Here is a 14,667-nt window from a genome sequence, read left to right as displayed (position 1 = left end):
GCAGAGAGCCCCCCGTCCTCAGCTCCTGGCCACACCCTCCCCCCGCGGGCCACCCAGAGCACACCTGCCAGCAGGGAGGGTCTGGTCCGTCCCGAGCGCTGCAGGCCGGGCCCTTTAAATGCCGGGTCAGCTAGCTGACCACCCTGAGACTCTGGCACTCTGAGGAAGTCGCAGGGAAGGATCTGAACCCAGCTCCCTGAGGGCGGGAGGGCTGCGCAGGTCTGCCCAGAGCGCCCCACGTTCCGGGCTCGGGGTCTGCTAGTGTGGCACAGGCCAGGTGAGAAGAGACAGGAGCGGGTCCCCTGACGTCCAGGGTACAGAGAAGTGTGACACAGGGCACAGGTGGCAGGAGGAGGTGGCGCTCGGCAACCCTCTCGAGACAGGCAGGAACCCGGAAAGCGGAGCGAAAAGATGGGCGGGCACATGGAAACCAGAGCTGGATGCGCTGTAGACAGGACTTGCTCTCTTCGTTTCTCTCCTCTCCTCTCTCTCCCAGAGGCAGAGGGCTGGGGCCTGAGTGAGCCTCACAGGAGACCTTGCAGGTGGGCTGCAACCCTCAGGCTGGAACTGCAGTCCTAGAAGCAGCCTAGCAGGAAAAGGTCGAAGCTCAGATAAGAATCTGAGAATAGAGGCCAAGAGCCCTTGGGTCTGGTCACCAGACCTGGGACATAAGAGCACCCAGGAGACACAGAGCAAAGCTGACTTGCTGCTGGTCACCTGAGCACCAAGTCAGGAGCTTCTCATTCACCCGACCTGACGATCAATACACGTTTTCTGGATGAAAGAGCAAACTAAGGAATTAAGGACAAGCAAAACGCACTGTCTCAGGACAGGCCTGGCTTCACAGCCTGTGTGAGGGTGGGTGAGTGGGGTACGTCACCCCTCCCCCCGGGGCAGGCCAAGGGACAAAGACAGGGCACGCTGAAGCTGCGTCCCCAACGCGTCCCAGGGCCGCGAGAAGCATGGCAGGCTGCCGAGCACCCGTGTCTGAGCCCAGACGGCGAGTCCAGCTCAGAAAGCAGCCTTCCTTGGGCGGACCCTATCTGTACCAGGTCCCACGCAGTCCACTGCCCTCTCTGGAAAAAAGGAGGAGAGAGAAGTGAAGACAAAAAAATGGGAGGGGAGGTTTTCAACACTCACCTCTCCCTGTAAGTCTCCACTTTCTTAGCCCAGGTGGGTACTCAGAAACTCCTCTACTCTTAAGAACCTCGAGAATCCTTCCCTCAGGAATGCGAAGGGCTTCTCATCCACCGTTTCAAGTAGGGGAATGGAGCGATCAGGCACACCGCGCCTGTGAGCAGGGCTGAACAGGAACAGTGATCTGGGGTATAACTGAATCTCAGGATGGTAGAAGAGGACAGAAGGAATTCACAATATCCAATGGAATCAGCCACAAGACCTTTCTCCAGAGAAAGAGGTAGGAAAAAGGCCACACACACACAGGTGTCCTCACGATTAAATGTCACACAGTGAAAGGGTCTCATCAAGTACAGCTACAGACTGGAGAAAGCCGTGCAGGGGCTTCCTCTGCGCTCCCTCGTCTGAGGGTGCACCCCAAGCACGCTCCCCTCACAGCAGCAAGCAATGTGGTAACACAGGAGCAAGGTTCGTGCCAAGGTTTTTCCTGGGGGCTGGGCACTTAAGCACTGCCTGCCTAGAAAGTAGGTGCTCAACAGAAACCACGCTGCTTACGCGGAGTCAGACACAGTGAACCATCCTTATCAGCTAGGGAATGAAGGGACAGACAGTTCAAGCACAAAGCTCCCCACACCAGCCAAGGGCCAACTTCCTGAGCAGACCCTTCTGAAGACAGCAGTCCCGGTGGCTTGCTGTTAACTCTTTCCTGCAGTGGTTTGTAAATGAGGCAGAGACACAGAAGACAGAGTAAGAGATGGTTAGGGAGCCTACCAACCTAAAAGCTACATTATTTAATTGTAACACATTCTGTAATCTTGACCACAGCAACCTTAGGGTAAGAGACAAAGCTATTAACAACAAAGTCACAGTTACAGGAGGTTCCTATGATGGGCGAAGAAGGCTGAGGCAGGAGAGCTAAGCTGAAAGTGCATCTTTCAGTTACTGAGTGGGGAAGCGTGTTGCCTTTGCAAGAGCCCCAGGACACCCTTCTTCAAGATCATCCAATTCGCTGCACCCCCTTCTCTGAGTCCAGTGAGCAAACTTCTGACAGCAGTCTTGGTCCTCCTCCTAGGAAGAGAATGTGCTGACCAGCTGGCACAGATTTGACTTCATGAACCAGTGATGTGGTCCACCAGTCAGGCTCACGAAATGACAACAGGGATCGTTCATTAGGCACCCAGGTCTACACGAGTCATTCCGCGGATCCTCCCAAGTCTCTCATCAAGTGTTTTGTACTTTTCAGGAAAAAGCAGAGAACCAGACTGGTGAACTGAGCTGCCCAGAGTCACACTACTGGAAGTGAATGATACAGGATTAAAATCCAGGTGATCTTATCTCTACAACCCATATTCTTCTGTTCGATTACACTCCTTCTCTGACTGAGAAGCCAGGCTGGCATCAGTTTCCCAAGACCCGCTCCCCCTGTGAGTCTGAGAATCTACAGGAGTAGGAGTCAAGGAAGACCCAGGTCACTCTGTCAAAGTGCCTGCAACAGCCCTTTAGCTTCACCCGTCCCCAGAGCCACAAAACCACCCCCAACCGCTCTTCTACTGTTGGATAAGCTTCTTTCCACCCACCAGGAAGCCGGGGAAGAGTCATGTCATCCCCTTCATCCTCACACCCGGTGGCGGAGGAAAGCTGTCCTACACTGAGCACCTACGTGGGCCAGACACCTTCTCCTCGAGCTCATCTAACGCTCAAGAACTTCGTGTCACAGATGAGGACACCAGAGGCTCTGAGTGTTGAGGTCACCTGTCCAAGAAAACCTCCAGTAACGGTGCAAGGACTTTCCCGTTCGAAAGGTTGCATCTCCGCCACCGTCGCAGGCACCCTCCGGGCTTCGTTTCACGTCCTCCCAAGATAAGGAACCCCCGAGCTGAGCTCTGCGGTCTAACGCCCCCTCTTGCCGCAGAGAAAAACATCGCGCAGCGGGTCCACGTCTCAGAGACGCTGCTCCGCCCGCCTTTCACCGCCCAGGGCAAAGCGCCGAGAAGCGCCCCTGCCCCGCGGGCGGCATCGCCCCAAGGTCACGGAACATCGCGGCGAGGCGGGGAGCCGCCCGCCGGGGTCACCAGGCAGCCCCGCGCCTCAGCCCGCCCGGATCTCCGGGCCCCGCCCGCGCCCGCCACACGGGCCTCGGACTACCCCCCGCCCCGACCACTCCAGCCGATGCCCCGGCCCGCGGCCCCTCGCCGCGCTGGCTCCTCACTCACGAGCCCCCGGCGTCTCCGGCCGCCGGGACGCCCTCGGCCTCCCTCAGACCTCCGTCCCGCCTCCCGCGCCGCGGGTCGCTCCTCCTGTCAGCCCGCGCCCCGCAGCCAAGCTACCTTCTCCAGAGATGCCGGTCTCTGCACAGCTAGGGAGCGGGCCAGCGACAGGACAGTGTTGAAGTAGAAACCCCGCGAGGCGCCGGCGCCGGAGCCCGAGCCGAAGCCGCCGCCGCCGCCGCCGCTGCCGCCAACGCCGCCGGCTCCCCGGGCCGCGGCCGCCGCCATCATCGCGAAGCGGCGCCGCCCGCCGGCTTCCCGCACTCGGCCCGCGAGCGCCGGGGCGCACGGCGCAGGCGCGGCCGCATCCGGCTGCCCCGCCACGTGACCTCTCGCTGGCCGACGCCGGCGGGGCGTGGCCTCGGGCGGATCCACCACCGAGGGGGAGCCAGGAGCCTCGCGGCCGGCTGTTGCGCGGCGCGTGACGGGCGTGAACCTCCCCACCGCGGGGCACGATGGTCGATTCCGGGGGCGGGGCCTCCGCGCGCCACAGGCGGAAGCAGCTCGCGAGGCGCCTGAGGCAGGCTGGCGGACGCTTTCTCAGGCCTTCGGCGAGGTGACGGCGGCGGCGTTTTCTTGCCCGCGACTCAAGCGTTCACCTCGCCTCGACCGCACCAGACTCCTCCCGCCCGTCCCGGGCCGAGCGCCGGCGCCATGTCAGCCTACCCACGGAGCTACAACCCGTTCGACGAGGACGCGGAGGACGAGGACGCCCGGCCGGCGCCGTGGTCGGACAGCCGCGACCTCGCGGACGGGCCCGGCGCGCCCACCGACCGGCAGACGGCCCTGCGGCAGGAGGCTCTGCGCCGGGCCGAGGCCACGGCCGCCAGCACCGGCAGGTCCCTGTCGCTCATGTACGAGTCCGAGAAGATCGGGGTCGCCTCCGCCGAGGTGAGTGCGCTGTCTCCGGCGGTGGGGGGCTCGCCCGGTCAGCCAGGACGGGTCGTGAGCTCTGGTGACTGGACGGTCGGTGACAGCCTGTCAGCGACGGTGAGAGACGCCGTCTTCACGCCCGTAGGGGCGGTTTGCTCCCGGCGACCTCTGGAGGTTAGTCCGCCGGAGTGTTGTTTTTTCCTACTTGTTGTCGAGAGGCATGTCCACGCCGTCCGGTTCGGGTAGGTAGAGACTCTGGACAGCAGAACCCGGTTAGGGACGTGGAGTGTCTGTTCCTTTTACACGTCTCCTGGGCAGAGGCCGGGGCCCGGGGGCTTCAGCCCTTCCTCCTGCGCCTGTGGTGTCAGGCATCCGAGGAGATGGGTCTTTGGGTTCTTTCTGGCACCGAGCGCCCCTCCAGCTCGCCGAAAGGGGAACAGAGGGGTCTTGTCTGCCTGGACGCTGCTGAGTGCCCCGGAGTCCGAGTCGGGTCGAGTCTCCAGGCCCTTAGGTTTCCTTGCCCATCCCAGCCAAGACGTCCTAGCCATACAGGTGCGGTCTGTGACTCTGCGGCAGCAGCTCACCTGTCCTCCTCCTCCGCATCCACAGGTGGTTTCAGAGGTGCTAGGACCTTGGGTGAGAGCTGTTGTTTCTTAGCCACTGCAGTTCCCGCCCCAGCCCACTAATGAAACGCTGAGATTGGGCCTTATTTTTAAATGTTCTTAAGAATGTAATAACAGGAAAGTTATTGCTATATCAGCTAAAAATAGTTAACTTTAAGCATTCGTAGCTCATTGTTTTTTTCACTGCATCTTTTCATAATTTTCTCTTTTGGCACACTTCTCTCAGAGCTGGTCACTTGCAGTCTCTTAGGATTTTGAGGTCCATCCCAGCATTCTCCCACTGCCACTTCTTGTTGCCGTATCCTTAATTGGCCCATCCTGCCTGTCTTTAGCCTCGCTAAGGGAGTTTATCTTGTGTTTGCTGGATTCCTATGTTGGAATCTAAATAGAAGGTGTTGACTTACATTTGGGAGGATTCCCTGAGGTCTTAGGGCCCAGGTGGAAGGGTCGCATGGTTAAAGGGCCCAGGCCAAAGAATGTCAACAGAGAACTGTTTAAAAAGGCCTCTCTGACAACTGAGAACAGGTGAAGTAGGAAGCCAGAGGAACAAGAAGAATACCGAAGCAGAGAAGACCTTGGAATCTGACTTCTATGGCTCAGGTGTAGATTAGAGGAGGAGAGACGTTCCTGAGAGAGAGGAGCCAAGTTGCACACCGGCCAGGCCCTGCAGCTCCGGGGCTCCTGAGCAGGGAAGTGCTGCCCGGGGAGCTTCCAGGAAAGGGCCTGGAGGAGGAGCTTGGGACCTGGTGCAGTCAGAGGGAAGGTCGGGAGTGCCAAAAACACAGGGACTGTGGGGACAGGCCCCATGCCACCCGCCAGGGTCCTTCTCTCCAATGATGGGGACCATGAGAGCAATGACGGAGCGACTCCTCAGGCCGTGAGGCTTGACCTGGCCAAGCCAGGTGTTGTCCAAGAGGTGCAGCGTGATGGGGACTGGGCAGGTACCAGGCTCTGTCATCATGTTATCACCCACTGACACTGCCCAGGGCTGAATCAGTTCTCATTCATCGGCTCTTGGAAGCACCCCACACCACCCCACCCCACCCCATACTCTCCAAGTGTTCTAAATCTCTCTCATGACTCTTTTATTTTCCTGGGAGTTGGGGTGAGCTCTGTCCCAGCTGATCCAAGTCACCTGATCCACTAACCTCCCGACTCAGATGGGAACCCACCACATACCCAGCACTGAGACATGTCACAACAGGACACAATTTTTGAAGGGTTGAGACTTGACTTTTTTTAGGTCAGGAAGGTCATAATTAAGGCCCAGTGTGGCAGCAGCGGGAAAGTCACTCAGGTCACCTCTCAAGGGAGAGCTGCCCTTCTCGTGAGAAACCTGCAGCGGTCACCTCTCAGGAATGCCTCGGGTCCTGACCCCAGAGGACTGAGGCAAAGTGGGCCTGCCTGAGGAGCACCGTCCAGAACCACAGAGACTTGTGGGCCACCCGACTCTCTCTTTCACAGGCACGCTTTGTTTCTTCTCTTTTCCTGAGTTTTAATTTCTGTGACAATAATCCAGTCATAGCCTTCAAAGCAGAGGACACGTGGAAGGCTGCAAAGGCTCCTTCCACCCTGCCTCCCCGCTCCCAGCCACTTACTTCTGCCCCTTCAATTTTAACTTGAGCAGAAGTGTTCTGTATGTTCTAGATGGCACATTGTTTAGCAGGGTGGAGGGCATTTGCCTAGCAACGTGAGACCTGCTGCTTTTCCCACCCTGCCGCCTGTAGAATCTTAGTTCCCCACCAGGGATCAAACCCAGACCCAACAGTGGAAGCACAGGGCCCTAACCACTGAATCGCCAGGGAATTCTTGCACTCTCTGTTCTCTGGACTGTGTCGTGGTCCCTCTAGTGGATGACCTGTGTCTCTGCAGCCAGTCCCCTGATGCCGGGCCTTTGCCTGTTTGTGTCCCACGTGGACAGTCTTTGTGAGCCCTTTCACCACCCTGGCCAGGAAGACTGCCTGCCCCGCTCTGGCCACTGACGTTTTGTGGGGCCCGGGGTCTCAGTTCACGTTGATGGCCTGAGTCCATCAACAAACGTTGGACCAGGGCCTGAGTGGCCAGCATGGTAGCATCGGCAGAAAGGGAGTTGGGAGACCATGTGCAGATGTGGAGCTGGGCCACCGAGAGCGTCACGGCCAACACCCCGCTGAGAGCATCCTGGCGCGGCCAGCACACCTGCACACAGTCTTCTGCAGGCCCCTCCCCTCGATGGTGTCTCTCCACACTCGACAGTCACCAAAGCCCCACTGGGCGTTCGACTCAGGTGGGCCCAGGAGGACACCTTCTAGTCTGGGAACAGAGGCCATCTCTGCTGTCTGTCTTGGGGGCTCCATGACTTAGAGGACTCCCTCATTCTCTGGGCAGACCCTCCCGCTCTCCAGGTGAGGGCGATCCTAACCAGAGACTCCCCTCCAAGGGAGCCTGGGCTGGTTCTGATGTGGCCAGAGTTCTTCACACAGGCCTGTCCTGAAGCAGAAGCTGATGGAGAGTGGCAGACAGCTGCTCAACTGGGTGATTCCCAGTTGGTTTCTGACTGTGGAGGAGGAACTGTGTCTTGCTCAGCCTTCTGCTCCCACACTTGCCAGCATAGTGGCCCTCCATGTAATAGGTACTTCCCAAATAGCTTGCAGGTGAGCAGGTGACCCGGCTGGGGGAGGAGGGATGCAGGAAAAAGGATGACCTGAGCCGTGTGGCTCTGGAGGAAGTAGATTTCTTCTGGATTTATTACTTTGTTGATTTTTTTTTTTAATACACTATTGATGATCGAGTTGAAAAGTTTTAGGATCAGGGAGGGACTTCCCTGGCGGTCCAGTGGTTAAGACTCCTCACTTCCACTGCAGGGGGCGCGGGCTTGATCCCTGGTGAGGGAACTAAGATCCCGTGTGCAGCATGGTGCGGCTGAAAGAAAGAAAAGTTCCAGGGTCAAACATGCTGACTCTCTAGCCATAAGGAGGCCCCTTGTGTGGCCAGATTGTCATTGTCCCAGCAGGTCGTACATCACACGCCAGCACCATAGCAGCCGGCCGTGTCTGCTCCTCCTTCCTGGAATGTCCACTCGTGGCCTCCATGGCATCCAGGGGGATCTTGCTTTGCTGGGCAGGTGATGCACTTGGGAAGCCGAGGGGCTGTCTGCTCTCCAGAGGCCATGTTGGGGGTCCTGAAGACCACCCTCAGGTTTACTGTTCCCCTAGAAGGACTTATAGAATCGGCTGAGCTGTTATCCTCGCCGCTGTGGTTTGTTACAGCAGAAGAGTGCAGGTCAGCATCACCCAGGGGACAGGCTGGTAGGCAGAGTCTGGGAAAGCCAGCACAGGCTCCACCCATGCTCTCCCCGAGGAGCTGTGCGCAGCCAGCACTTTCCCGGGGCGACGTGCGTCCTCCCCTGGCTCAGCTGCCCACCTGGCCTCTCCAGATGTTGCGCCGTGTGGCTCAAGGCCCCACTGTAACCACGTTGCCTGCACAAACTGTCGGGCTGGCCTGAGGACTCAGGGACGTCAAGTCACTCTTCAGGGTGGTCCAGGGCACAGGGCCAGACAGGGCCTTCCTGGGGAACACGCGGTGTAGGCAGCCAGGCCTGCTGAACTAGCCGCCCATTCCCCCCCCATCAGCCCCAGCACCCCGCACACAGCAGGGGGCAGCAGCCTGCTGCCTATGCCCTGGTGGTTCTTGGCCACCTAGGAGGACTGACTCCTGCTTCTGCCGGGACAGAGTCCCGAGTCTGTGTGTGTGCCCCAGTATGCTGGCCAAGGGTTTAGGGAGGGCCTGCCTCTGCGGGTGACAGGGGGCTAAAGGGGGTGCAACACTGGGCCATCTGATCCTCCCCAGGAGCTCGTGCGCCAGCGAGGGGCCTTGGAGCGCACGGAGAAGATGGTGGACAAGATGGAGCAGGACCTGAAGACCAGCCAGAAGCACATCAACTCCATCAAGAGTGTGTTCGGGGGGCTCGTCAATTACTTCAAGTCCAAACCCGCAGAGACTCCACCTGTGCAGAATGGCATGCTCGCCCCCCAGCCCAGTGGCAGGTGAGCAGGCACCTGGCCAGCCATTTGAGAAGCAGCAGAAGGGGATTTGGTGCGGGTGGACAAGGCGTTCAGATCACTTCTTGTGCCTTAAAGTGCCCCAGGGACTGTGAAAGTCACCCACCGGGAGGCATTTGTCCTGAGGCACGTTGAAACAAGTGTTCTGCGCTACTCCTGAGAGTGCGGACCCGACCGCCGTCCAGTCTGCCTACTGTGCATGAATTGGGTCCCTCTAAACTCCTGTTCCCAGTGGTTTGAAAAAGAATGTTCATTCTAACCAGTGTCGAGGTGACTTGCTTTCCAGCATTGTTGCTTTAAAAAGCCTTCACGTCAAATTTTCCTATGTCTAATCCAAGTTGCCCATTGATTATCACTTTAAAATTACAGATTATCTGCTTCAAATTTTGTCTAGAGATATAATAAAATCACATGTGCAATGTTGGCAGACATATAAATGTCAGGTACTCAAAACATAGAAGAACTGAGTTTCTGCTAAAGCAAGTGATCTGTTGTTTATATGTCAGATTATTAGCTCTTTTATCATAAAAACAATTTCGCCATGATGCAGAAAATCTACACCCTGCCTACTGTAACACAAAACATTTAGGTTGCTCTGCTTACTCAGTGTTTTCATAGTTGGCATCAGGACATCCAGGCTACCCTGGTTCCTCAGTGGTAAGGAATCTGCCTGCCAATGCAGATGATGCCAGAGATGCAGGTTCAGTCCCTGCATTGAAGATCCCCTGGAGGAGGAAATGGCAACCCACTGCAGCATTCTTGCCTGGAGAGTCCCATGGAACAGAGGAGCCTGGCAGGCTGCAGTCAGCGTGGTTGCAAAGAATCGGAGCGACTGAGCAACTCGACAACGACACTCAGACCGCTCATTTGTAGTTTGGTCAGAGGAGGCATTTGCCTTTCTCACACGGGCGCTGCTGGGAAGACTGACTGCACCATCACAGGTGGTTCTCCTTTCCTCTGAAAGTTTTCTTTTTCTCTTAACTTTTATCTAAAGGTTGAAAGAGGCCATCAGCTCCAGTAAAGAGCAGGAGGCACAGTACCAGGCCAGCCACCCGAACCTCAGGAAGCTCCAGGACTCAGGTTTTCAGGGACACCTTGGGCCAGGGTGGGGTGGCAGGGCCCAGCGGCTCTCTCGGGGAGCTGGGAGTGGGCATTGCTGCAGGGTTTGGCCCCTTCCCCCGTGGAGAGAGCGATAAGGAAGTGGGAGCCTGGCCCGAGCAGCTCCCAGCTTTTCCAGCAGAGAAGCACCTTTGCTGAGTAGGCTGTGACCCCCAGGATGCCCTCGACCTAATGTCCAGGCCCCTGGAATATTCTGGGTCATGTGGCAAAGGGGGCAGTGTGGTTGCCAAGTGGCTGGCCTCGTCGAGGGGTGTTGTCCTGGTTTTCCGACTGGACGCAGTGAAATCATAGAGGTTCTTTGCTCGTGGGAAGGGGGCAGAGGAGAGAGTGACGGCCCTCAGGACTGACTTCCCAGGGCTGGATGGGGCCAGGGGTCATTTCCCCTCAAGAGCCTGCAGGAGCACCGACCCTGCTGACACCTGGGTCTGAGCCCAGGGAGGCCTGGCTTGGACATCCACCATCCAGAACCGAGGACGGCTTGTGGGAGTTTGTTGGGGCGGCTAACGCAGCCCATGAGGCCCAGCCACTGGGCGAGGAGTACAGGATGGAAGGTGTTTTGTGTCAGATTGCCCCATTAATATCAAATGACAGGCCCAGAAATGTCCCTTGTCTCGAGGAACTGAGGCCTCCTGGGGGCTCCTATGCACCCCAGAGAGCCAGGCGTGTCAGATGCAACCAACCTGCAGGGTCTGGCAGAGGAGGGACCAGAGGGCGTCTAGGAGGTGAGAGCCTTGGAGGAAGCGGGTGAACACTCTGCCCCCGAGCAAAGAGAGACCGCGAGTCTAGCGAGAGCTGGTCCCCAGAGACAGAGCCTGAGGGCCAGGGCTTTTCCGTGTGTGCTCAGAAACAGATTTACAGAAGGCTTCCTGGGAGCAGACGTGTGTTATTAATGTTTCTTCTCCCACAGCCTGCACGGGTTTGCACGGTGGGCACTCCGTTGTACATCGTTACCTATACTAAGCTCTTTGCTGAGCTTGAGGGCCAGGGTCTGACCAGACCACCCTTACCTGGGGGTCTGTGATCTCAGAAGGGCTGCCCCAAGGAAGCATCACCTTCCCCCACCTTCCGCGTCCCCACCCGGCTCTCTCAGTGACCTCGGACCTGACCGCCTTAGGCCTTCTACTGATTGTCCAGATTAAGATGAGTTTTATGAGGCGACTCTTCAAGGGTTGTCCGTTAACCATCCTCCCTGTGCCCCTTTATCAACCCAGACTCTGTCCCTGGAGGAGCCTGTTCAGCTCTGAGCTCCGAGGCCTACCCACGGAACCCGCATCTTCGCGCCTGTCACCAGAGGATCGACAGCAACCTTGGTGAGCCCAGAGTGCCACCGCCTCCGCACTCACCTGTGCCGAGCCCCCGGGGTCTGCCCCCCACCCCACCCCACGGCTGCACGGCTCCCAGCCCGTCACTCCTTCTAGGGTCTGCCCGCCTGCCTCCGTCCCCACCTCTGTCTGGGCGGTGACAGCGGCAGACCCAGGGCCTGGGCTCTGCCCGCCCCCCCCAACCCGGCCCCACGCCGCCCTGCTTCAGTTACCTTTTATCTGTAACCTAGTGAAGAGGCTACAGAGCACCCTCTTCTGTTTCCCCCGCTCTTTCCTGGTGAGAGGGCAGAGAGCAGCCCTGGGTGTGTCCCCCACTCGCTGTACGCGTGCACACACTTGCACTCCTGTAGGCACACAGGTGCACACACTCGCACACGTATCTGCAGGCAAACGCGTGCACATGCTTGCACATACAGTCACAAAACCCATGAAGGGGCGTTACCTTCACCCAGATAGTCAGGTCAGGACGCCCCTCCGCGGCTGGCACAGCCCTGTCTGGGCACCCCAGGGCCCTCACTGGGGTCACGGTCAGCGCTCTGTGCCACTCTGCTGACAAAACCCTTTGTGTGCTCGAGGCCGACCATGACCTGATGGACACCTTTCCGCTTATGATGAATTGAGATTGGTTTTTACCACTTTTTGTGATAGAAAGGAAATACCTATTAAAAAGAGGAGTAAAGCCTGAGGTATGTCTCAGATATGCTTCCAGGCGGGGATCTCCTGTCTGCGGCTCTGCGTCTGTGCCTGACCCACCATCATGTTTAAACGCAGCTGGAAGTTGTGTGGCCCTGTGTGAATTTCTAGAAGAAACACCATGTCCATGTACGGACAGTGGGTCTCCCGGTGGGGGTCAGGAGGAGGGGCTTTTCCAGCGACCACTTATTGTTCCTTCACTCACACCTGTGTGTCTTGGAACCTGTAACCATTGCCCTGGCACCTACCATCTCCCAGGAAGAGGGGCCGGCGACCACAGGGGGGCATCTGGGGTGCAGGTCCCGACGCCCTGACTTGGCTCAGGCCTGCGCATACCCTCCTGTCCCACAGATGAGCTGTCCATGGGCCTGGGCCGGCTGAAGGACATCGCGCTGGGAATACAGACGGAGATTGACGAGCAGGACGACATCCTCGACCGCCTCACGAGCAAGGTGGACAAGCTGGACGTCAACATCACCAGCACCGAGAGGAAAGTGCGGCAACTCTGAGGCAGTGGCGGACTTCTGGCCCACTGCAGTGACGAGATTTCAAAGGTCTTCTTTTAAACTCCTGAGAAACTTCACTTACTACTTCAAAATGTGATTTAACATGTGTTTGCAGATGTTGTAACAGTGTTGGTTTCGCAAGATTTTGTTTAGAGCACACGGGCCCCCCTCCCCTCAGGATCCTGACTGGAGAGCTATGGGCCGGGCAGCGGGCAGGCCGGCCAGAGTCTCCACGTGATGTGTGTCCCCCAGGCCGCCCATGGCAGAGCGCCAAGGGCCGTGAGACCCCAGGTTGCAGACGCTCCCCCGCCATGAGCCCATCGTGATGCTCTGAGCCCCAGGAGAGGCCCAGCGGCAGGTTCGGGGTAGAGGGGGTGGGCGTCCTCGCTGTTTCATGGACAGACACCACCTCCTCCCCTCCCGTCCCCTGAACTCAGCAGGTGTTTCATTTCAGGAGGAGAAGGGGGTTCAGACCCGCCCTGCTCCCTGTGGCGCCTGGAAACACACAGGGAGCAGGTTCGCCTGGGAGCAGCCTCAGGAGCAGGTTCAACCCTGGCCCCAGGCTGCGTGGCTGGCCGGCCCCGAGCGCACACGGGGCAGCCCCAAAGGTGCTCCGCCCAGCTCTCCGCCCTCGGGTCCCCTGGACCAGGCCCCCACGCAGCAGTGTTTACTCCGTGCCTGGGGTCCCCGGTCCGTCCAGGATGCCCACCCTCTCTCCTTGCGCTGCTGGCCACACGCCTTGACTCATCATTTGGTTGTCTGCCCACCAGTTTTAGGACTGGAATCTGCACAAGACAGGCTGTGCCTAGAAGCATTTGGCTTTTTAAAAGCCCAGAGGTTATTCTAACCGGCCTAACATGTTCTCACTTCTCATTTTTTAAAGAAGAAGAAGAATCATTTAAAAGCACTAATTAAAATTGATTTCTGAACTTAAATGAGTTTGTGTTGGTACCTCCAACAAAATAATGGAAGGCACACGGTCTTTTTAAACACATATTGTTTAAAATGTTTTGAAGACAGTGAAAGGGACTGACTTTGATAAGACAGTGTTAGGTCAGAAACAGTGCCTTTCATCTTGAAACCTGGCCTCATACAGTGACCTCACCGCTTAGGTTTAGTCACATGGAAACAAAGCCCCTTAAAGCACAAAGACAGACCTGGAGGTCTGTCAGGGGCTGCAGCGAGGCCTCAGCACTTACGTAGCAGTTTCTATATAAAAGTTCCACCCCTGACGCCGACCTTCCTAAAAACACTGGCCACCTCCGAGGGTGGTCTGCAAGTAGACAAGCTGTCATGTTGCAGGCACCTCGTTAGGCCGACCCACATCATTGTGTCACTGGGAATGTCCGTGATGCAGTGGACGGTGACCCGATCCATGTCTGCTAACCTCCAGCACGTCGTGGTCATTCTCCTGGTAACTGGAAAAAGGAAAAATGTTAAACATCCTCTCAGCCCACACTGAACCCACTCAGGGCGGCTCCAAGCAAAAAGGCTGCTCGGAAGCGTGACTGCAGCACCCAGCACTAGCCCTGGGTTTTCCTCCCCAATGCCTTCCCCCGAGGGTGTTGGGGTAACTTCCCACTCATCACTCTCGACTATGGGCCCTTGGAGGTGAGTCGGCACACCCGGACCCAAGCTTCCGCGATGGCTCAGTAAACACGCAGAGGCCACTGCCAAACACTCAGCCTGCTTCTCGCATCACCGGGTTCACAACTGTACTGACTCTAGGCAACGTAGCACCTTTGTGAGGCCGCTCTCCCCCGCCCCTGCCTTTTACCCCAAGCTGTGGAGGGAGGGTTGGCCTCACTCTTCTGGAAACGTCCCCCCACCACACACACACACACGGCCCGTGTGTCTGGTTCTGTTCTGCTTCGAGTCCCTCATTCTGAGGCCTGAGCCTCGTGCCCACCGAGGGCCAGTGGCTGCTGCTCCGCCAGCCGGCAGAGCCGCTCACGTTCCTGGAGAGCAGGGGAGGACCTCGGGGGCCTCCGGAATCCGCACGTGTCGGGACACGCGGAGGTTGAGGAGAAGTCAAGTCTGCCCTCTGGATGCACATGTCAGGAGACACGGGGGTGCTGGGCCGGGGC

The 14,667-nt window shown here is 57.9% G+C and overlaps 2 protein-coding genes across 3 annotated transcripts in view; one reads left to right on the top strand and one right to left on the bottom strand.

Annotated features, from left to right (window-relative positions):
• PI4KA (phosphatidylinositol 4-kinase alpha) overlaps positions 1-3,680 on the bottom strand; it is a 61,479-nt gene extending 57,799 nt beyond the window's left edge. For both annotated transcript variants that reach the window (XM_065904408.1, XM_065904409.1), the window contains exon 1: positions 3,465-3,680. In XM_065904408.1, the coding sequence (XP_065760480.1) occupies positions 3,465-3,635 (171 nt within the window). In that variant the 5' untranslated portion in view covers positions 3,636-3,680. The remainder of the gene's footprint in view (positions 1-3,464) is intronic.
• Positions 3,681-3,887: 207 nt separating this feature from the next.
• Positions 3,888-12,704, top strand: SNAP29 (synaptosome associated protein 29). Its single transcript, XM_065904585.1, has 5 exons — positions 3,888-4,295; positions 8,729-8,925; positions 9,935-10,020; positions 11,271-11,369; positions 12,426-12,704. The coding sequence occupies exons 1-5, from the start codon at positions 4,059-4,061 to the stop codon at positions 12,581-12,583; spliced, it is 777 nt and encodes a 258-aa protein (XP_065760657.1). The 5' UTR covers positions 3,888-4,058; the 3' UTR covers positions 12,584-12,704.
• Positions 12,705-14,667: the final 1,963 nt, after the last annotated feature.

This window comes from Muntiacus reevesi, chromosome 13 (genome assembly GCF_963930625.1).
Source record: "Muntiacus reevesi chromosome 13, mMunRee1.1, whole genome shotgun sequence".
Lineage (NCBI taxonomy): Eukaryota > Metazoa > Chordata > Mammalia > Artiodactyla > Cervidae > Muntiacus > Muntiacus reevesi.
This window is presented reverse-complemented; position numbering and strand designations above follow the sequence as displayed.